The sequence below is a fragment of the Amblyomma maculatum genome, chromosome 10, assembly GCF_055883805.1.
Source record: "Amblyomma maculatum isolate TAMU_Amacu chromosome 10, ASM5588380v1, whole genome shotgun sequence".
NCBI classification, from domain to species: domain Eukaryota; kingdom Metazoa; phylum Arthropoda; class Arachnida; order Ixodida; family Ixodidae; genus Amblyomma; species Amblyomma maculatum.
The window spans coordinates 53,172,663-53,196,620 of record NC_139353.1 but is presented as its reverse complement, the minus strand read 5'-3'; the positions used below and the strand labels follow the sequence as shown (position 1 = coordinate 53,196,620).

General features: G+C 45.4%; 1 protein-coding gene across 3 annotated transcripts in view; it reads left to right on the top strand.

The window, feature by feature from the left end:
* stnB (stoned B) overlaps window positions 1-20,873 on the top strand; it is a 49,877-nt gene extending 29,004 nt beyond the window's left edge. For all 3 annotated transcript variants that reach the window (XM_084582755.1, XM_084582757.1, XM_084582756.1), the window contains exons 3-9: window positions 312-569; window positions 704-878; window positions 9,889-10,057; window positions 13,874-13,955; window positions 14,821-15,036; window positions 17,361-17,496; window positions 19,952-20,873. In XM_084582755.1, the coding sequence (XP_084438881.1) occupies window positions 312-569; window positions 704-878; window positions 9,889-10,057; window positions 13,874-13,955; window positions 14,821-15,036; window positions 17,361-17,496; window positions 19,952-20,307 (1,392 nt within the window). In that variant the 3' untranslated portion in view covers window positions 20,308-20,873. The remainder of the gene's footprint in view (window positions 1-311; window positions 570-703; window positions 879-9,888; window positions 10,058-13,873; window positions 13,956-14,820; window positions 15,037-17,360; window positions 17,497-19,951) is intronic.
* Window positions 20,874-23,958: the final 3,085 nt, after the last annotated feature.

Sequence of the window (23,958 nt, the reverse complement as noted above, 5' to 3'; positions counted from 1 at the left end):
TAGGGATTCAAACAAACGACGTATGTATCTCTAGCGTGGCGTGACATGGTCAATAGGGTCACGAAGAGTCGGACACGACTGAACGACTGAACTGAACTGATGTATCTCTAACTGTATGCCATTAATTGTAAGTGCAGGTGTCCACCGAGAAGTGAAACGGATACTAAGCCTTCCTTTCCCCAGAAACCAAATCAATGAAAGGCGTTTAGCGTTTTGCCAAGCTCAATGTCAGAAATTTGCCAAATGAAAAGGCAGTGTTAATGATACCACTGCGTCTACCCTTAAGACTCTTTGTGTTGCTGCTGTCGCAGGCGTGCTACTCGCTGTCCGAGATGGGTGCCCAGCAGTTTGATGCCTACGGCAAGATCTTCACAGTGAAGCTGCAGTACGTGTTCTACCGGGAGCGGGTGGGCGTGCGGCCGGGCCAGATCCACAAGGTGATGCAGGGCCAGATCACGAGCATGGGCCAGTTTGCCAAGCTGGGCCTGCCCCTGGAGCACGCACCCCAGGTCTCGCAACTGCTAAAGCTGGGAACCCAGAACTGGGAGGAGCTCAAGAGCTTCATCCAGGTGAATCACAGTCTTGTGTCCAGCCCCTCCTCGTTGCATGCTCGTTCGTTTGGCCGTGCATGGTTACGATGACACTGTCTCGGTGAGGGCTAGCGACGGTGATTGTGACCGTAGTCTCTACCTTCGCCCCACAGGTTGTGGAGGATGCTCTCTTCCATCTCCAGATCCATCGGGATCGGGCACTGACGTACAAGACAGAAGAGATTCAGGTCACTGTTCAGGACGAATTTATTGTCGAGCAGGACAAAACGGGGCACGTGTGGAAGCAGAAGGCCCGTGTGCGCGTCTTCTTCATTGCATTTGTCACAGGTAAGCATTGGCCAGTGCTACTGGATTAAATGTCATGCACATTGTAGCTGCGTTCATGCTGATGTAACTGTGACGTGATCCTTGGAACTGAAGAGCATTAATAAGCTTCCTTGATGCTGAGTTAATCACAAAGTTTGGAAGTATAAACCATTCATTTATGAACTTTACCCTAAATAATGACTAATTACTGAATTATTGCTACGTTGGAATAGTGATATTTATTACTATTACTGCATAATTAACATTACTGCATAATGAACATTGAGCGGCTGCAGAAAATGAGTTGCAGTTTGTTTAGCAGGTATTTAGCAGGTCTTTAGAACTTATTTATGTTGTGCCGCTCTAAACACATTTTTTTTTGTTAACTCTATTCTTTTAGTAACGTTTTGGAATAGTTTGCGCATTGAAAAATTTCATCCAATGGTTGTGTGCAAGAATGCTGCTAACTAGGGTTGTGGAAATAGCAACTTATTCTTACCGAATCAAATATGAATTCAATAGGGATAGTACTGAACAGATTGCAATTGATTATTTGTACTAATCTTTGCTGCTCTTGCAAACATTTTGTACAGAAAAAGCAATAGTGTGAAACATTGAGGTTTCAGTGCCAAGGCTGCAGTACAGTGTTACTTGTGCAGTTAAAGTTATAGCTGTTAAAAGATGCAATAATATAGTTAAATATTCTTATAACGAACAAGTAAATCACAAAATATTTCAATATAGCCTAAGTTTGTAAAAAAATTTCGTAAGAAATGCATGCAAAAGCAGTGCAAATTAATTATGAAAGGACGAACTCGTGTGATTCTTGCTAGTGAAATGGGAAGACTTTTTTTCTAAGTTTTATCAACATTTTTGAAGATGGTGGCAGTGATTTTGGAGATCACAAAAACCCGAATGCATGATAATTTGGTTTCCCCACACAACGCTGCTGACCTACATTAACATCATCAAACAGCAAGGCAAGCGCGGCCTAGGGTGGCTCTTTTACATCACAGCCAAAATGGTGTGTCAGAATGGAAGCTATCGGCATTTTCGCCATCTTCATGACAGCCGACATGAACATGTGATGGCTATGAGGTACGACTGTCCGCGCGGCTGCTTTTCCACTGCTGTGGACAGATTCGAAACGTGTGGAGTTGTCCTGATGGCCGCAGTAACAAGCATCCATGCCTCTAGCTCCTCAGCGGTGCTGTTGGTGAATGCGAGATATGAACACTACAAAATGAGAACATCTTTGGTAGAAGTCAACCTGGTTGGAACTTTGAAACAAGGGTTTTAAAAACTGCTGACACCAACCAATTATTGATTTTTGATCCAACACTTTGGGACCCGTTTGGTCCCTTCTTCAGATGTGGTGTTGAAGGAGAGTTGGACCAAGTTTGTCTCGAAACATTTGGTTGAAAATCAATAATTTGTTGGCGTCATTATTTTTCACACTGTTGACCACTGTAATGTGCAAACCTTTTAAACCTTTGCATGAATGCTCGCTGCACCACCACCATTCACTTGTGTACTGCAATGAAGCCTGCCACCTGCGATCTGAGTGGGCACCGCTTGGCGCTGGGAGTTCGATGTATCCATTTCGTAGCAAGCCACATTCAATATATAATGCAGAAATTACTTATGTTTGTAAAAATGTTTAAGAATTTGATAAAACCAATCGTTTGTAATATCTATACTCATTATATTGAGGTTCGGCTGTACTAAAACTCCCCCCTAAAGGGCCACAACAGAAATTCAATACAGTAGAACCCCGCTATAGTAAACTCAGATATAGCAAAAACTCTGATATAGTAAAGTGAAACTGAAGCCCCAGTTCATCTTCTATAGACAACTGTACATTTTTCCCCCTTTATAGTAAAGACGTTTTTGGTAAAAATTTGTTCTAGTAAAGTGCGCCTGGGCACGGCGACGAATCCCATGATATGATGTCGCCGCCCGCGCATTACCTGGAATCACGAGGCGAAGATTTTTTTGTATTTGAAAACAAAAAAATAACATCGAGTGATTGTTTAATTGGCTTTACCACTAGGCTTAACAGCATTCAGGTGAAGCCTACTTTACGGCAGCCTAGGAGCAGTGAGGGAAAGCATGCAGTGCTTAGGAAAAAAAAAATCTAAATCTGTCTACAAACATAGAAAGGAGGCGACGTGGTTTGTTCAGAAAGTAAAGGAGAGTAATAGTGCAGCAAGAAATAGGAAAGGGGAAGAAACGGGCAAACATTCATAGCACTGTGCAGCACGAAGCATGAGGCAGCGGAGGCAAAAAGTGGAGGTGCAGAGAGTGCGGTCTTACAGCCCTTGAGTGCCATGTGCAAAAAGTGACCCCATGTTCTTGCAAAGCTTTGGTTTTCACATGAAATCGAACTTGGTTGCATTCATAGCCACGTTGTCTTCATGCTTAAAAGGTACTTTCAAAAGATATCAAAAACACTTTTTATAAAAACAATTGCACGAAGAGATGATAAAAGAGAGATTGAAGGAATTTCAGAGTTTATTTTTATTAAGCAACAAGACGTGTTCTGTAAGTGCCTATTTAACTACCAGTAAGCATCTTCAGGACCAAGTCATCACGAACAACTAATATAGTAAAGACCCTGATATAGTAAATGTTTTTGCTGGTCCCCGTGACTTTACTATAAAGGGGTTCTACTGTATATTAACTCTGCAAGAGTAAAATTGTGTGCGTAGGAAAATTGCTGTTTATTGTTGCTGACTGTAGCGTTCGGTCCCTGGCCGGACGCCGAGCGCGGCCGGGCAGCGGGCAGGAAGGAACTGAGACTTGCCCCGATCCCGGCACGATAACAACAACCCTTTATTTCACGCGAACAGCATCTTATATAGCAAGCACACATGTGACCAGTGACGTCACGGACAGACAATGTTTCAGACGCGGCACAGGCGCTATCAGCACATCTCCCCTTTTCTCTGAAAAGATACATTGGCATTTGCAACAAACTTAGCACTGCCACCAACAAAGGATGAACACTTTTTAATGGATGCAACCAATGCTCAAAACAAAATAACAGTCAGTCATTGAACCCATATCGGTCTGGCAGTCGGACATGACGGCCAAATCGTGTTCTATATGCAGGAGGGCTAGTTTGTGGCAAGGGGGTATCGGATGGATCGGCAGGTGCCTTCGGTTTAGATGGATTAGTTTCCTGTTCCATTTCTACCTGACTATCATATGCCTGCGGAAACTCATAGCTACCTCCTCCTTCCTCGCAGTCATTCTGCTGGGAAACAAAGCGAACCAGGAATTTCCTGTTTCTTTCTAGAACTACACCCGTAGAAGTTCTAACTACATACGACCTCGGACGTTGTGCAGGACGTAAGACTCGCGCTTTCACTTTGCAGTCTGTCACCCATACTTCCGCTCCTGGTTTGAGGACTGGCAGCGGATGAGCCCTATGACGACTATTGAAGTACCTACGCTGCCGCTGTCGGATGGTTACATCGCGATCTCTGAACTTTTTCAGGCTCACCTTCTGGGGCAGAAGGCTCTTGGGAGGGACAGGGACTGTTGTGGGTAGCCGCCTGCCCATCAGAAGCTCTGCAGGGCTTTCTCCCAGTGGCCCTGGGGTGTCCCTGTACGCTAGCAGCGAAAGATAGGGGTCCTTAGCTTTTATAATCAGCCGTTTAATTGTTTGGACCATCCTTTCTACTTCCCCATTTGCCTGAGGGTATCTGGGGCTCGTCGTCACAGTGCGGAAGCCATAGTCACGAGCAAAAGACTGGAATTCCTGAGATACAAATTGTGTTCCATTATCCGAGATGACAACCTCTGGTATGCCATGTCTTGCAAAGAAACTTTTGAGGTGCATAATGACAGTGACACTTTTTGTCGAAGATAGCAATGCTACCTCTGGGTATCTAGAAAAATAATCTACTACCACTAAATACCATTTTCCCTCAATATGGCAGAGATCAACACCTAGCTTTTGCCAAGGACGCTGTGGAGTGGTTGTCGGAATCATTGGCTCCGACTTTTGTTGCCTGTGTTCCGCGCACACTGGGCAATCAGTTACCAACGCTCTCAGCTGGCAACTCAACCCAGGCCACCATACGGACTCTTTGGCTCGAGCTCTGCATTTCTCGATTCCTTGGTGACTCTCGTGCAAGCGCCTCAAGACCTCTGCGCGTAATTTTTGTGGAATCACCAGCCACACACCTTTGAGTAGCACGCCTTCAGCGACTGTCAGCGTTGCTCTTTCCTGCCAGTATGGACGCAACACCATCGACAGCGATGAGAACTTGGGCCAGCCTTCCAGGCTGAATTTTGTGAGAGCTTGACAGACTTCATCGGCTGCTTGCTCAGCTTTGACTCGTTCAAAAAGGCTAGCCTCGACGGCATTTGTCAAACAGCCCGAAACGAATTTCGCGACTTCGCCAACACTCAGCGCATGAGCATCAATTTGGTTTCCCTGAATCGGGGCTCTAGACAATACATCTGCAGTAACGAGGCTCTTACCCGGGACATGCACAACCGTAAAGCTGAACCGCATAAGTCTCATGCGAAAGCGCTGAATACGAGGAGGCAAAACATCTAAAGGTGATTTTCCCAACAACGTTACAAGTGGTTTGTGGTCGGTTTCAAACACAATTTCAAGACCTTTGATGTACCCTTCGAATCGTTCTGCCGCCCAAGTCATTGCCAACGCTTCCTTCTCAATCTGAGAATATCGGTTTCGGCAGGCGTCAACGAGCGTGACGCAAATGCAACAGGTCTTTTTTCATTGTTTGGTTGAACTTGTATCAATACGGCCCCCAAACCGAATGATGACGCGTCAGCGGAAAGAATCGTAGGGTACTTTACATCATAGTTAGCCATGACGCGCTTCGAAGAGATAACGTCTTTGACGTACGACAGCGCTTGCTCTTGGGCTGGTCCCCACGTCCATTCGGAACCCTTCAAAAGCAAGTGACGCAAAGGCGCCGTTTTCGAAGCCAAATCTGGTATGAATCTTGCCAGATGATTAGCCATACCGAGCAGCCGTCGAACATCAGACACGTTAGCTGGCGTCGCCAGTTCTTTGATAGCACGAACTTTTTCAGGATCCGGCTTGATGCCATCTTTACTAAGCACACAGCCAAGAAATTTTATCTCAGTTACCCCAAAGGCACACTTTTCTTTGTTTAGCGTAACACCGGCACTGGCGAGACGATCTAAAGTTAGACGCAGGCGTTCGTCATGTTGAGCCTTGTCGTTACCAAAAATGAGCACATCATCCATCAGGTTTATCACGCCTGGGATTCCTCCAAGTATCTGCGACATTTTCCTCTGAAAGATCTCGGGTGCCGACGTTATTCCAAACGGCAGTCTTTGAAAACAGTATCGCCCAACTGGCGTTATGAACGTAGTTAACAACTGGCATTCGGGCGACAACTTAATCTGAAAGAAGCCAGAGTTGGCGTCCAGCTTCGAAAACACAGACGCACCACCTAAAAGACCGAAGCTATCATCCACAGTCGGCATGACATAGCGTTCGCGAAGTACACTTTTGTTTAATTGAGTCAAGTCAACGCAAATACGAACCGCTCCAGATGGTTTGAGTACTGGCACAATTCCTGCACACCATTCTGTTGGTTCTTCTACTTTGCGGATCACGCCATCTCGCTCCATACGCTCGAGCTCTTGTTTAACTCGGTCACGCAAGGGTAAGGCTATGCGACGCGCAACATGAATTGCAAAAGGTGTCGAGTTCGGCTTTAGTCTAATTTTGTATTCTCCTTTTATCGCTCCTAGACCACTGAAAAGCTGCGGGTAGGAAGCTTCGACGGCTGTTGCGCTACTGACCGAGTCCGCAAATTTAATAACTTCCAGAGCCTCAAGCGCTGGGAGACCCAAAAGTACGGAGCGTAATGGTGAGACCACGTACACAATTTGCTGTACAGTGTTTTGTTTCCTCTGGATAGTGGCATGAAACTTTCCCAAAACATTCAGTGGCTCATTCGACGGGCCTGTTAGGGTTAGGTCGCACTTTTCTAGCCTGGTAGGTAAACCGGGAAACGTCGAGGGCACAACAGAAACTTCGGCACCGGAATCAACTTTTGCGAACGCCGGAGTGCCGTTAATGACGACCTGTACATACCGAGAATTAGAGTACTCCCCGTTCACTACGCCAACGAAGAACGCCGCCTTGTCCATATGGAGAGAAGAAAGCTGTACCTTCTTTCCATCACGTGCAGCCTTTTTTCGACATACCGCTGCAAAGTGTCCGGAACAACCGCAGTAGTTGCATTTGGCTGCTTTTGCCGGGCACGAGGCTCTGGGGTGCGTTCCTTGACCGCAGTTGGGGCATGACCCGGGGGTGCCTGGTCGGTAGGACTGGACTCTGGGACGCGGACCTTGTATTCCAGATGAATAGTTCTTTGACGAGCTGTCCGAGTGCTGTCCTGAAGAATACTTTCTGGGCTGCCCTTGGTTGCTGACCGCGTCAAGATTGCCGGTCGCCGTTACCAAGGGTTCGTCGCCGGTTTCTCGCAGTTGCAGCTGCTGTCGTTGGACGGTCTCCTTTAAACGCGCTTTTGCCAAAGCGCTGGCGAGAGTCAAATTCGCATCCATTTGAAGCGACTCAGAGAGCTTAGCGTCCCTGAGGCCGACCACGAACCTGTCGCGAATCATGCGTTCCTTTTCCTTGTAGTCGCACCGGTCCGCCATCGTGTGCAACGCGGTAACGAATTGGTCGACGGACTCTCCAGGTTCTTGAGTGCGACGGTGAAAGCACGCGCTCTCATAAACAAGGTTCCTTGCGGCGACGAAGTGCTCGTCGAACTTCTTTTTGACGACTTCGTATTGCTTCTGTTCTTCTTCAGGTAATGAAAAAGTAGAGAAGATTTCTCTTGCTTGCCTGCCCATCGTATAAAGTAGCGTCCGGACCTGCGCTTCTTCATTTCGCTCATTTAGGCCCGAGGCGAAGCGGTAGTCATCAAAGAGTTGGATCCAAGAAGGCCATTCGGACGTCCGGTCGAAGTCAAACCTTGGCGGAGCTGGAACCGCGAACATTCCGTGGGAGGGCTTGGCTGCGTTGTCCTCTGACATGGCGCCCGTTGACGAAGTTAAGGCAACGCCTCTCAAACGCCAGAGGATCCCACTTCTGACACCATGTAGCGTTCGGTCCCTGGCCGGACGCCGAGCGCGGCCGGGCAGCGGGCAGGAAGGAACTGAGACTTGCCCCGATCCCGGCACGATAACAACAACCCTTTATTTCACGCGAACAGCATCTTATATAGCAAGCACACATGTGACCAGTGACGTCACGGACAGACAATGTTTCAGACGCGGCACAGGCGCTATCAGCACACTGACAAAAGGGAGTAATACCCTTGTCACATGATCATTTTCAAAAGCAATTGAGTAGATAGCCTTCGAGAGTTTCAGTCACGATTGAACTCTGAGTTGTGCTGCTGCTACACGGCAAAACTCGAAGGCTGTTGAAATAGTTCTGGTGATTGGCGCCAAACTTATGTGGCACCACTATCATTGCTTTCGGTTTTGCTTGAAGAACTAAAATCTTTCTATAAATGCAAAATAAAATATAACTTATTTTTTTTATGTAACTGCAGGTTTTTAGTTTTATTAAAGGACAACTTTGTTTATTCGTTTCTTTAAATGCGTTGACGTTCATACAAATTGTTGCAGTTTTGATTGCTTTTCTCGGCGGCGCAGGTTACAGTGGTAGAGTGATGCTATTTTAAAATTATTATGCAGACAAATATTTTACCGCATAAAATAAAGATATGGAATAATAACGCTTTTTCATGTTTTTGTATTGTAAACGCACTGTGCATGAGAGTGCGCGTGGTGCTCCTCGGGGCAACGCTAGCAACCTTGCGTGACGCTCGAAGGCGTTCGAGATCTCGATTAAGTTCTTAGCTGTTCCGTTGACTCGATAGACTGTCGACTCAGTGGCCATTGAAAATGCCTGTGTGGCGTTCAAAGGCCTTCGAGTCGATAGACAATCAGTTCGAGGGTGTTCGAAATGCCCGTGCGACAGCGGTATAATCTACAGCTGCACCTCTTGACATGAGACGGGTGATGGCATGCATCGGCCATGGCTTCTGTGATTGGGCATCAAGGCAAGGCTGTTAAACTTGCCTAAGCCTTGCCACGTCATCCATATTGAGAGGCAGCATTATCAATGCTGCGAAACAAATGGACCGCATAACACCACTGAACCCTTCATCCCTTCATTTGAACCCTTCATTTGAATTGAGCTGTGTAGTGTATCATTGTTTTGGACAAGCAGATTGAACCCTCAAAGCTAGAGTGCAGTTATTGCATGGTTAGCCGCATGACCTGTTCTGCTTATACCTGTCGGCACTGTTATGAAGGCAGGGCATGCTTGTGCTTCCAGCTTGCAGTAAAAGCTGAGCTACATGTACGCGAAAACTCATGTGAACGCGACAGCAGCACATGTCGCACGAACAGAAATGCGTGTGCCGCTTGGATGTGCCGAAATAGAAAGTTTTGCTCGTTCGCCCTGAAGTGCATGCGCGATCAGCCAATAGCATGAACGTGAAGCGTATGTCACTGCCGCTCATTTCGCACTTTCTTTCTTCTGTAGTGTTGCGTTGCGATGTAAATTTCTCGCTTTGTACAAACGATGGTGAAATGGCCAAGGATTCAGTGAACGTCTAATCGCCACCAAAAAGGCAAAAGGTCACGTGACCACTTGTATAGCACAACTTAACACATGTTGAACGCTTCAAATTCGATATAGTGTGTTGTGAATGCATTTTGTTTTGCATGTTGTCGCAAATTTTTGCAATTGTTATGACTGTTGTTTCATTTGCAAATAGTTTTGCGGTGTACTATGCCAGCAACGCAGAGCGCCGTCGCCGTTTTGCATTGCCGTCGGTTCGCATTATCGCGTGCATGTATCTTGACCAGTAGGCGACGGAGCGAATGTTGATCGCTTTCGCCGCGCCGCCTTGTCGCGTCACTCTCATTTTTGCTCACATGTAGCTCAGTCTTAAGATGATGAGATTGTCCTTGATGTTCCCAGGAATGCCAGACATTGAGGTGGGCATCAACGACCTGACACGCCAGGGCAAGGAGGTTGTCGGCCGTTACGACATCATGCCGGTTGTCACCGAGGAGTGGATCCGCCTGGAGAACTGCGAGTTCCACTCGTGCGTCTTGCAGGGAGAGTTCGAGAACAACCGTGTCATCAAGTAAGTTCTCTTGCTGTTCGCTCTGTTAGGGAGGTTCCCAGTGTCTTTAAGGCTTCTAATGGAACATCAACAGCCTTGGTAATGTGCTGAAGAACGTCACATGTCGTGGCTTGTGTCCGTTCTTGTCCGACCCGCATTAGAAAGACAAGAAAAATTGTACTCGTGCACAGTCCCAGAGCTGATCACACCAATTCAGTTAACTGTGACTGCCTGCAAAGTGAACCAATGCTAATAAGCAATTACAGCACTAAGCAGAACCCCGCTTTAGTAAACTCGGATATAGTAAAGTAAAACTGAAGTCCCAGTTCATCTTCCACAGATGACTGTTCATTTTCCTCTGTTATTAGTAAATACATTTTTGTTAAAAATCGGTTATTGCGAAGTGCTTCTTGCTGCGGTGACGACTTCCTGCGAAATGACAAATTGTTTTATAATCGCTTTACCGCAAGGTTTAGCACCCATGAGAAGCCAACTTGGAGCCATGTGGGAAAGCATGCAGCGCGTAGGAAACAAATGTAAATCTGGCCTCGAACGTGGAAAGAAAGTGGTGCCTTCTTTCATAGCATTGTGCAGCACGAGGCAGTGGTGGCAAGAATTGGGGGCATGGCCTGTGCGGTTTTGCAGTGCTTGACCGTCGCACGCATTTCTAATCTGTTGCCTTTTAAAAGATAGAAACAGCTGAAGATGATGCCATGTTCATGCAATGCTTTGGTTTTCACATGAAATCAAACTCAATTGTATATTTGTATTCACATTGCATTCTTGCTGAAAAGGTATAAACACACCACAACCACAAGGTGTAAACAAGGTAACCACAAGGTGTAAACAAAAAAAGGGAGATCTTATAACTGAAAAAGAAAAAGGAAATGGCACACAAAGAGATGATAAGAGAGACATGGAAACAATTTTTTTTTTTTTTTTCATTAAGCAACAGCATATGTTTAGATTTAATTACTAAACAGCATCTTCAGGGCCATTTCATTACCGACATTTGATATAGTAAAGACCCTGATATAGTAAAGATTTTTGCTGGTTTCAGTGACTACTATACGGGGGTTCCGCTTAGTTTAATGAAAGTGTGGGCAAAGAAAAGCTGGGGGTGTTTGAATGTTTGTGCATTTGGGCGCTCAGGACACCCAAAAGCTACAATGAAATTTTAGTTTGGCTAATGTGTTTAGTGGGTTGTAAGACTTAGCTGTAATGAGGTTTCATGCTTCTTAGAATATGAATTTTGTTGTTGCAAGCATTTTCAAAGCTGTGTAGCAGATGAAGCATGCACCTAGCATCATGTTGCGGACTTGGACAACATGCCATATTTGATATAGGGATGGACGTTCATTGTGATTAAACAGACTAGACACGGCATGCACTAAGAAGCTGGAGGCTTAGATATAGCTCAGGAGTCCTTGGCTTGCTACAGAGGTGGAGTTTTTATCATTTCTGTCGTGATTACCATGCTGGAACACTTTGTAACCATTGTAGGCAAAAGTGCACACAGATAAGTGCACACAGATGACAAGAACAAATGCTTTACATGCATTCCCGAAGCACAGAAAACGTTGAGCAAAACAATTTAGAATAGTTTATGTCGGAAGTGGACGCAGCTAGCACAGCACTGGGTTAATGGGAGGAATGTAGAAGAGGCCGTCGCCCTGCAGTGGGTATAGTCCGGCTGACGACGACGATAACGATGATGATGATGGCAGACATTTGTTTGGATTGGTCCAAATTCAATAGATCAGCATTTCTATTGCTCACAGTCGACTTGCTGAGGTTTTAATGCAATAGCGTTAAGGACCCTGTTCCCCAAAAATCCGGTGTTGCCGTTGTGAGCGAAAAATCATGAGCATGGCGATGGCAGGCGGTAGCTGGCAGCTGACATGGCCGAGCACTAACTGGACGTAGGGTTGCCTGCCGTTATGTTTGGCAGGAGCTGCCAACTCGGGCCTCTCTTTTGATATGGGAGGATGATATCACAATCAGCCTGGATTCATGTTACCAGCTGTAGGGCATGCAGGCACGTTTATTGGCTTCGTTAAAGCAGGGCTTGATATATGGGCTGGTTGCCTATGCTATCATCTTATAGCCTTAAAGCAAAGCTTCAATTTGGTTTGGTTTGTTGGGTTTAATGTCCCGAAGCGACTCAGGCTATGAGAGACGCCATAGTGGAGGTCTTCAGTAATTTTGACCACCTGGGGTTCTTTAGCATGCACTGACATGCTGTGCTATGCACCGACATAGCATAGCACAAAGGGACCTTGCTTTTTCGCCTCCATCGAAAAGTGGCCGCCACTGATTGGATTCGATCCTGTATCCTTGTGGGCCGCGGCCGAGTGCCCTACCCATTGCACCACCAAAGAGGGGCAGAGCTTAAATTTCCCCCATCCTCATGTTAGCAAGAAGCAAGCCGCCAAAATGTCACAGCTGCAGTGCCCAAGGCTTCATTTGTGTCTGCTTCTTTATCATTTCCACCTCCTAGTAATAATGGCCGCCCTTTTAGCAGTTTCGGTTTTAAAAAGATTTTTTTGACAATGATTCCGGATGCACTCAATTTTATTATGAATGACATATTTTGCTTTGGTACGTTCTTTTGAGGCTACTAGAAGAGTTCTTTTACAGAACAAAAATTTTATTGCAGTTGGCTTTAAAGGAAACCTGGTAAAAGAGATATACAGTTGCTGACCATTTATTCGGGCCTTGCGGGGACCACAAGAAAGTCCGAATTGTTCAGCCTCGGCAGTTGGTTTAAGGAAATTTTCAATGCTCTGTTGCACGCTGCCTCATTTCTATGCACACTTCAGACCTTTCCGTATGCCGCGTCGGATCGCCTGCAACCTCAACACAGCACAATGCACCATCACGTTGACACCAGTCACATATGACGCCTGACGTTGCCTAGTCTGGCTTAGCACTGCAGCACACCCACGGAGGAATTGAGGCACAGAACAAGCATCGGCTACTGGATTGCCTAGACGTGGCTTAAGCTCGACCATTGACTAAAACTGCTGTAGCCAGTCTCCTTATGCGAACTCGCTGAAGCAATGATGATGAGCGTGCATTTTCAGTAACACCACCTCGTGGAACAGCAAGGAGACTCAGTTCAAAACAAAAATGGGTGTTCAGCTAGCATCGATAAGAGACAAGTCCAGTCGATTGAGTCTAAAAAATCGAACTGGAGGTGGAAAGGTGTCTGAAATTTCGGCAGTTGTTATATATTACAGTCTATGGGAAAGGTTGTGGTGCTGTGAAGCAGTCCGAATAATCAAATGTGTCCGAATGTTTGGAGTCCGAAAAATCAGGCGGTGACTGTATTCCAAATGAGAGAGTCTAAGGAGAGATGCATTCAAGGTCTTGTCTTTGTTATCGTTTTCTCCCTGGAGATATACTTGGCATGAAAAGAACTTGGACATCTGTAGGAAGTCTGCGGTCTAAGGATGTGCAAATATAAAATATGTATTATGCCTCCCTCCGTTTGAATTGGAAAAAAAAGAAAACTGCTGACTATGCAAAAAGTGTGATGAAGCCTTGTGAGGAGGCTTCATTGCACAAACAGCACAGTTCCGCCATGCTGAAAGAATAACCTAAGAACAACAATTTTTTAAAATTTGTATCACCCCGAAATTAATTCGTGTCAACTGTGTGCATATCGCCAAGACTGTACTATAGTTTCAAAAGAGAAACCCCCAAAATGTTTGAAGAAAATTGCCTGCTTTGTAGCTGTACCTGTAGCGCACTTGATTGTGTATTTATTTTGAAAAGTGATTTTAGTTATTGTTGGGTACGATAAGTGCTTTGGAAAACTCTACTGCCAACCAGGTTGCACCCCCCTGATGCCTGCCTCTTTGAATTGATGCGATTTCGGATTCGACCGCCAAAAGCACGAGAACTACCCCTGCAGGTAAGCAACTGTATTCCTGTGCTGGCATGATATTTTCGGGGCAGCTTACTCTTGATCTAGCAATAAAAATCGCCATAGCAGCACTTGTCATTTTTGTGACGAAGTCAAACTCTAAAGTAACCAAAAGCCACTCACAGTTCAGCTGTGCAGGTAGAAGTGAATGTCTTGGTTTCACAGGCTTGTCAGTTAGGGGCATTCAAATTTGATAAAGCGTAGTGTCGGATGTCAGCGTTTCCCATGTTCTGAAAAACCCGAGTCGTCGGAAACATTTTCTTTGTATTCCTGCCAGACACGGCTGGAAAGTCCTTTTCTAGCTTTTTTGGCTTATTTATAGTTTGCAGTGTGTCAACACTAAGGTATGCAAATGCACTTACGTGTTTTTATTCCGTCATGTCAAGCAGTCAGCTTTTAAGAAGTTTCCTCTTTTCATTGTATTGTATGAAACATCCGGGCATTTTCTGTCGCCTTTTTTTTTTTTATGACTGCACTCTGCGTTGCCGTTTGGTGCTCAAGCTAAGTGCCACTTGGGGTTGTCTGTAGACAGGTGTTGAAGCGCACTCCTGTGAGGTGCATTTAACTTTTGACAGGGGTGTAACATTTAGTAAAATCATGTGTATCAGCTAATGAGGTGCATTTAGCTCCTGACAGGGGTGTAACACTCAGTAAAATCATCTGATGAGATGTATTTAACTCTTGATTGGGGTATAACACTCAGTCAAATCCTGAGCATCAGCTGATAAAATTTCATCTGTGCTGTGCCAAGTTTTGTGCAGTGATGTTGATGGAGAGAGCTTCTGGTTGCCAGTGTGTCAGCCGGCTGCCCTTTGTTTGAGGGAGTGCTGTTTTGCCTCACTGTCCCTCCCAGCTGAAGGTCGTGATGCGGGTGTCGCCGAGGCATGTGGAGCTCCGTGCGGACGTCCTGGTGCCCGGATATCACAGCCGCAAGCATGGCCAGGTGCCCTGCGAGGATGTGCAGATCCGCTTTCCCATCCCAGAGTGCTGGGTCTACCTGTTCAGGGTGGAGAAGCACTTCCGATACGGGGCCCTCAAGTCAGCGGCCCGGCGACCGGGGAAGATTAAGGTGCGCTTGCACGCAGTTTCTTGCGATAAGGGCGAGCCGCCTGCTGGTCGTGAAGTGGCAAACAGTAGCGAGAAAGCTGTGGCAATTCCAGTGGGATCAGCTTACTAGACCTTTGCAACAAGCCAGGAGGATGCCGAAAATTCTCCTCTCTGGGGGCCGTTGCAAACAGTTTTCGCTGCTGTTTCCACCACATTAGCACCAAGTTCACGCAACAGTCCAGATAACCTTTGTTGCAAAGGTCCATAATGCTACATCTGTGACATCGAAGCATGGCTGTGACCTGTTTCATACCGTTTCTTGTGGTTGTAATGCATTTAGCATTTATCTAATGATGTGTGTCTAGCATTTCCTAAATGTTTTTGCATTCTGCAGATGCTTATTTTGGTGGTATCATTCTTGGGTGCAGTGCTTAAGGCGAAGCGTACAAAAAGTCAGGACTATAAAAGTCTTCCATGGCTGTGAAACCAGCTGCATCATTGTTCTCTGCGTAGGTCAAAGGCCAGTCATCAGAAGTATTACATGTTGAACTGCGTTGAACAAAACGGTGTGCACTGTGAACCTTGTACATAGTTGTTTTTGCAAATAGGAATGTACTCCTTTAGCATAAAAGAGTATGGGTGAGATATGGCACTGAGAACACATCTCGTGTCCGTTTATCTTTTTAGGAACTCGGTTGCAAATGAATGTTGACCTCATGTAGTAGGGAAAGGTCGATACAAGGCATCACCTGCTAGCTGACTGTGCCCATACTTTTGGTCCCTGTGTGATTGTGCATGGTCTGATGCAACTCGAGGACGAAGCAAAAAATGTCTCAAAAAAGGCCATCCAAGCCAATGGTACCAACCAATTGCCATGCCATCACTGTTAATCCGTGAGATTAATCCCAAGTCAGGCTAGCTTCGTCCCCTCTCACACTGGGACTATGGTATTGCCCGCAGTGTCGTGAAAATCAGTTGGTGCTAGTATTGGCTGGATGACCTTTCTTGAGGGGAAATCGCTGCTTCATTCTCGCATCAGTTTTATGAGTCCTATTTAACCTGCACTGCCCCACTTCATCTGGCAGAGAGCAGTGAATCATTGCCAGGTTTATCTTTTCTTATATATATATATATATATATATATATATATATATGATACAATCACGGTTGATAAGAATTTAGAAAAATTCCTTGGCAGGACTGCATTCTGTACAGTGCGCAGAACTTGAGCGTTCCAACACTCTTCCATGTCACCGTGGATGATACCGTATTTGCACGATTCTAACATGCCCCCGATTATAAATCGCAGTAATAGTATTTAATGCCTGGAAACCATGAAAATAACTTGGCCCCAATTCTACTACACACGAGAAATAATGCAGTGAAAAAGCGTCTGAAAATTGCTTAAAGAATTTAATGGAACAAAATCGGCACATACAAACGCAACTACGAGACGCGGTACGTCATAGGCTACTCGCCATTAGAGTCAGAAAACAGCTCTTTCTAGCTGTCCACTGACCGTGAAAGATCATCTTCAGTACCGTCTAAGGGGTTGGAAATTGCACATTTTCATAGATGACCATTGCTAGCAGGAGGGCCTTCCACGCGCCATGAATCCATCTCGCATTGTCCCCGAGCATCGCTCTTTTGAGACCGTGCGAGGGCTTGCTGATAGGGCCAGTCGCTGTACTCTGTGTGCACGGTGCACATGATCCTTTATGGGCTAATTTAAGCCCTGATACCATGGTGCATACAGAGCAGCTGGACAAACACTCGACCAAAAATCAGAGACTGCTCACCAGAAGCTCCCCACCTTGTTGATACTGATGGTAATGTGGCTAGCTGTAGTTTATTAAGTTACTTCATTTTGGGCTTTGAGGTTTCGATTTCGATTCTGAGGTTTTCAAGTCCGATTGTAACGCGCTGGATTTTTTAAACGCTTATTTTAATAAAAAAAGGTGCTTGTTAGAATCATGCAAATACATGCGGTTGAGCCATAACGCATGGTCCGACGGTCCACTATGTATCAGTATAATATCATCAGCCTGCACATTGCTGATATCGCAGTCACCAGTTCCAAGGTGGTGCATAGCCATAAAAATAATTGTCAGCCGTAAACTGATCCGCGTGGATGTGTTTCCCCATGCCTCTGCTTGTTGAATTTATTAGGTGCGGACGAAAGGGACATTTTTCATGACCCTGTTTAACGGCAGTGAGGTTCTGTTGTACTATTTAATGATGCAGTGCTCTATCAGTTAAGCTTGTGGCATGCTCACTGGCAAACGCAATCTGCAGCAAGGAGAAGTATGTTTATTGATGTGTCCTTCCTGTCCTCCTCGCTTGTAGGGCCTGGAGCGAATCATTGGCACTGCCCAGCCGCTTGAGACGAGCCTCATCGAGGTGTCCACGGGGCAGGCCAAATACGAGCATGCTTTCAAGGCTGTCGTGTGGCGCATGCCTCGGCTGCCAAAGGAAGGTCAAGGTAAGGGCTGCCACCCCGGTGGTCAAAGCAAACAGGGCCAGTCAAAGAGCGTGCCAAAGTTTTGCCCCGGGAAATGGATGCCATCTGCGTAAGGAATGGCCCCAAAAGCGAAAGGGTTACTGTCTCACCAGAGGGCTAATCATAAAAGACCATCTGCGGAGAATGTAACGCGAGTTCTTGAGCTTCTGTTCCGATCGCTCCCATCTTCAGAGGAAAGTAATGTGCTCTTGTAGCCTCGATATTGCAGCGGAAACTTGTTTAAACTGCACCTAGCAGGCATATATGAGTAGTACACCTTCAGCTATTTGAAAAAAATATTGAGGCAAATTCTGCGCGGAATTTGTGCGGGAGCATTATTTCGCGCTAAGTTACGAGAATCAGTTTTCTGCTGCAAATTGCTGTCTGACAACAGCACCTGCAGCTTTTGAGCTTGTCTAGCATGGAGGTGGTGAACCGATGCATCTATATTTATATCCTTAATTTGGATTCGCCTCTCTCTCTCTCTCTGTGCCCATTCTCCCTCATTTTTCTCATGAATAACTGCATTGCGCCGCATTCAGTGTACCCTTACACGTACGTCTCCCATATTGAGAACGTAGCAGTATAGCAGCCCTGAAGAGGCTTGCACTTTTGAAAAGCTTTGTTGTTATTCAAGGTTTTGTACTGAGTGATTAACTGAGAAAACAGGTTGGTGTCTGCAGTCGGTTTATTTTGGAGGGCGTGCGCAGCCTTTAACTATGCCTCCCTATCACGGAGGTGTTCCTTTGGCCATGTGCTTACTTGCCATTCAGAAGAATGCTGCAATGGACTGTCAGCTTTTACAACAGACAGTATCAGTTCTTTGCGCAACTCGCAAATGTCAGCAGTACAAGCTCTGTACTTGCTTTCATGGTAAAAGCAGAGGTAATCACTTCTCACACAGCTTTCTTGTTCGAGTGTGGTTCTCACTGAAGTGCAAAGTTCTTTAGCTGCAGCTTAAAAACTGTTACAGGCTCTTTAATACATGCAGTGTCTTTGTGATCATGTTAAATCACGTTATTACAGTTTCCCAGTAACTAACCCTTTTGCATTATTTGTTAGCTACCCATCCTTTTGCCATACATTCTTTTAGAAGCGGTAATTTTTTTGCACAGATAGTGTAGAGCCTAGGCTAGCACAGACCCTTGCTGGGCAGTTGCTGCTGCACGTTGAGTCTTCAAGATATATTTATATATTTTTTTGTGTTAAATATTGGCACACACCAACTTGATCAATTTTTGTCGTTGCTTGAGACGACACACAAGACAGGAGAATAGTACTAGAACACAAGTAGTCAAGTCTGGCACTGTTTAAATATGTGCTAAATGCTTTACGATCAGCTGGGGACTCTGTGCATCTGTTTCTAACGAGACTGCAGCCTAAATTCATGCCTGCTAACAAATTTTCGTTGTAGTGTTCCATGCTGCCACTAATGCAAAAGAAAAGTGAGGACTGACCTTTCACTTGATGTCACGACAGCGAGAAATGCATAAAAACTGAGTGCGGGAAAAAGTGTGGATAAGGACAGGATCATTTAGACACTGTACATTTTCTTGCTCTCGTTTTTCGCTTGTTTTCTTGGCCACGTACAAACTCTTGCAACGTTGCATTTTACCATATCTATAACCTCTTCCCTCTACATACAGGAAAAAATTGAGGTAACAGTCGTATTTGACATGAATTTTGGGATAATGTGAATGTGTGAAATTCCTTGGCTAGAATGTGTTATGTGCAATGTGTATAATTTAGGATGTCCTGAACATAATCCTGCACTACCGTGTACAATATGAGCACATGAGCTGTGACCACTTTCCTTTGAGCGCCAGGCGCTGCCCACAAATTGGCGGCTATGCGATAGCCAGTCGCACTATAAACAGATTTGCGTGAATATATTTCCTCTGCCTCTGCATACATATTTTCTCCAGTTTTGGGTGATGCATGTATTTTTGTAACTCCATGAAATTCATAGTATTGCCGAGGCTATTCCTTAATTCCCTGCGATCTCCTTGCAGCTACCATAAATCGGGTAGCTTTAAAAACATTGCTACATAAGTATGATCCTTGTAGGCAGCAGGTGGCCACCAATGCGTGACTAGAAACAAAACCTAATTCATTCTATTGGAATTCATTTCACTGACATTCGTCGCCATAGTTTCCATCATTCCTCATCCTTTTTGCCTTCTCTTCATGTCTTCTATGTCCTTGCTTCCTTATGGCAATGTGGATCATCAGAAATGAAGCTTTTAAGCTTTCTTACTAACTTGTGAGGATCGTGCACTGAGTGATTTGACCAATTTGGTGGGCCGTTTTGGAGGACAGCTTTGCTACCCGAACAAAACCTTTGAGTGAATGCACCAGTATTCTGTCAAAGTCCATCACAACGTCGTCGACGTCGTGAGCAAAGCATGACGGTTTGTCGGCGCTCCGTTGCGTGCAGGTGCCTACACCACCCAGCTGTTCTTGCTGCGACTAGACCTGACCTCATTCGACCAGATTCCCGCCTCGTTCGAACAACACGTCGCCGTCGAGTTCACCATGCCGGCGACCAGTGTGTCGCACACCACAGTGCGGTCCATCTCTGTCTCCAACGAAAATCCGCCGGAGAAATATGTCCGCTACCTGTCCAAGCACGAGTACCGAGTGGAAATAGAGCTGCAGACGGGTGAAGTGCCCCCCTCAGAGACTGAAATCTCTAGTCTGGCCGCCGTAGCCCAGCAAGCGCCCCCTTATGAGCCAGCTACGACCGTGGCTGCTGCTGTTGCCACCGCCGCCACCAGCGACGACTCGGACTGAGTGTGCTGCTGTGCCGCGCACACCTCCCCTGGCTGCCCTCGTGTGGGGCGCAGTGCCCTATCTAGTCACAGCATGTATGTCAGATGTTCAGTCTTCTGTGCTATGCACAATGTGTTCCTGTTGAAAGAGAGTTTTAAAGATCCCGTTTTTCCTTGTGCATGTATTATGACCGCTTGTTTTCAAGTTTTTTGTTGACTCTGTACACGGGCTGTGTCAACTCTGTGATCGCTCAGCGGCAGCAACCGGAAAAGGGCCGAGAAGACACGTGACTGCAGCCATAGTTCATTCATGCATTGCCAGCTTGCCTCTGCCCGTGTTCCTGTTGACCACGCTGGCTGCGTAAATAGTCCCGGAGAGCACACGCTCGTACGCGTGCAGGAGCTTTGGAGTGTCTCGGCATCTGTTGTATAGCGGTGTGTGCTCGGCAAATAAAACAGCGGCAATGGAGCGACCAAGTCATTCGTTGCACAACTGTATATCCATGGCCGGGAGGTTCTGTGCACAAGGTGTGTCTGTATGGGCACCAGTCATTGCTGAAGGAAAATAAAGATGAAACACTAAGCACACTTACTGCATTTCATCTTGGTTTCGTTGCCTACTGAATCGGTGATGAGTGAGACACTGCGTTTGCGTTTTACCACTGGCTAAGGTTTGTCGTCAAAATATTTTGAACCTTTAAAATGCAATAGCTTTTATTTTTATTTTATTGGAAGAGAGTCTGCGATGGGTTTTGGATAATGAGCTCTTTTTGCACTTGCATTGGTGTGTGGTGCATCAAGTTAGAAATCATGTGCATGAAGGGAAATGTGACAGCTGCTACTATATAAACACTGGTTGGTTAGTTAGTTATAGTTATTTGGGGTTTTACGGCGCATAAGCAACTATATAGCTATCATGCGCCAAACAAGCGGAGAGCTGAGAGCCATCGTTTGTTTCATGTTAAAGAGCAAAGTATTTGTTGAGCGGCTGAATTACGAAAGTATTTTGGACAATGCAAAAGCTGCTCTAGCTGTTTCCTTTGGATGGGCTGCCTATACAGTATTTTGCATGTTTATCTCGTGAAGAAAAATTTCCCGCTTCAACTGCCGATTCGTTTGTGGTAAAACTGCACATGGAGCTTCTGTATTTCGGTAACTTTTCTATCTTGGCTGAGTTTATTTCTCATCATGTGCGACTTGGTTGAATCGTGCGTGATGATAAAGTGCAATCGTCTACGTCGAAATTGATGAACCGAAACCCGCAAACACAATTTTCTCACTGATGGGAGGTGGTGATGCCATCTCTTATTCTTCAGTGGAAAATGCCATGACAAAGTACCGGAGTGTTGCAAGGTGCGCGGCCCCTTTCAATGCGCTGTTCCGGGGAAGTTTCACCTGCTTCAGCTAAAGTGCTTCGAACATTTTCACCCAACTTAGTGGAAAAAAATATCAGGAACAACTGGTTTAACTAGGTTTTATCAATAAAATGGTACTATCTCTTTCAGTCCGTGTATCCAATTCAACTAATATTGCATGCTTTCGTGGCTCTCCTCAAAGCCTTGGAGGATCCAATTCAAATAATATTGCATGCTTTCGTGGCTCTCCTCAAAGCCTTGCAGGATCGAATTCAACTAATATTGCATGCTTTCATGGCTCTTCTCAAAGTTTTGGAGGATGGCATCGCGAACTCCTGAACCATTTTTTTCGATTATTTTGTTGTGTGCTGCAGTTTTATTGTTTTATTCTTCTATGATGCTCAGTCTTTGCTTCACTGTGATGTGGAGTGTGGAGCTGCAATATGCCAGTCTACAGTGCGAAAGGGAAAGCAGCGGTGGCGTGCTAATTGAGTGATAGATGGCGCCACTGCCACCCTCCAGCCGGAAAACTGTTTGCGGGTTTCGATTTGTCGATCTAGGCATAGAGGATTGCGCTTTTACATAATGCACGGCTCAACCAGGTATCGTTTTGAAACTTGACACCATACAAAACTTACCAAAACACACGTTTTGTGTGCAGTTTCACCGCAAACGAGCCTGCGGTTTAAGTGGCAAAATTTTAGTTTTTTACGATAAAAATGCAAAATACATAGATGCGTTGCAGTCTTTCTTGGCACCTCCTGACTAGGAGCTCTTGGACACAGAATGCCATAAGGTTTGTGGGAACATAACCTTCTTCAGTGGAAAGTGCACCACTTTTAATGTCATACAGGACTGTACTGAGCATGTATGCTCGTATGTATTCTGGCTAGACCCTACACCAAAACGGTGGAGAGCAGTGGCACAGTTGAATGCGCAGTACGGTGTTCAGAAAACACTGCTGCGAGATAAATTTATGAGTCAATTCTTAAGCACACCTGTCCAGAAGTCTGAATAACAAAAGTGAATTAGCAGCAATTGTATCGCAACTTACGCAATGTCTTGCATGACCCCATTTTATCAATAACATCGCAGCTGTCGTCGTAGGCTGAAACCTAAACTGCGCGAGAAAAACAATTGTGTAGGTGAATTTCTTGTCGCATGTCATAGACAAAGGTTTTAGTGTCTTTATTCCTGTGAGTTTACATATCCCACGCAGAACATGACAGTCTGCAGTTTTAGGTGCTCCATAAAAGGCTGTGCTTTCAAATACGCATCCTGGGGAGGACTTAATGACTGGGCACCTTCCAGTTCAGTGAGAGATATTGCTATTTATTATGTACAGAGGTAACAATTCTTCGAAAAGCTGCAGTGAAAATTTGTAACTGAATACAAGAAATTTGTGAATGCCCTGTGTGATGTGCCGATGTTTGCTGTACAGCAGTAACTTGAGGAAGACCATGTGGCGTGGGTGAGTTTGCAAGTGCCGATAAGCTAGATAGCTGTTGTCAGGTTGGACCCATTATACCGCTGCCACACGGGCACAAAAAATGACATAAAGCACCTAATGCCTTAAGTGTTAATGCCATTCGCATGGTGCCACACACGCGAAAACTAATGGCGTTCCTCCTAATTCCATTCGCAACGTAATGAGTTCGCCACAACTCATTCGACCTGCGTTCGGCGATGGAATGAATACTCTCGTTCCCAGCGCTTATGTCAGTTAGCGTACGTTTTGCAAATAAAAATTTCTTATATTAACTAAAAAGTGACACATTCGTAATACATACGTAGTTTAAAAAACTCGTATGTGTAATACGTAGTTAAAAAAACTCGTATGAGCCGGCTGCAACCGTGACAGCACAGGCGCCATTTTGTTTATAGTCAGTATTTGGCCATACATACGACCCTTACTAGCTAGTACCGCTAGTACTAGTCCTCGGATTGCTAAAAATGATCACCATTTGCTAAAAAAATACTTTTATTCTTATATTTTTCTAACACTGAAAACAATTACGGATAATTACGGCAACATTGGGTTGTAACAGGAACCGGTAGCAGCAAAATTGCTTCTAATGCTGTCACTAGCGATGACTCTAGTGCACCCACAACTTCTCATTCATTTTGGGTAAAATATAGGATTTGGATGCTCTTACTGTTTGTCTCTAACAGTGCCACTGTTCTTTTCTTCATTCTGCAAAGTGAAGACACTTTCAATATGCTTCAGAATTGTGCAAAGTGAAGACACTTTCAATATGCTTCAGAAGAAATCGTGATTTGAAAGTGGTAAATCACTTTGAAAAACGATGACTAGAATG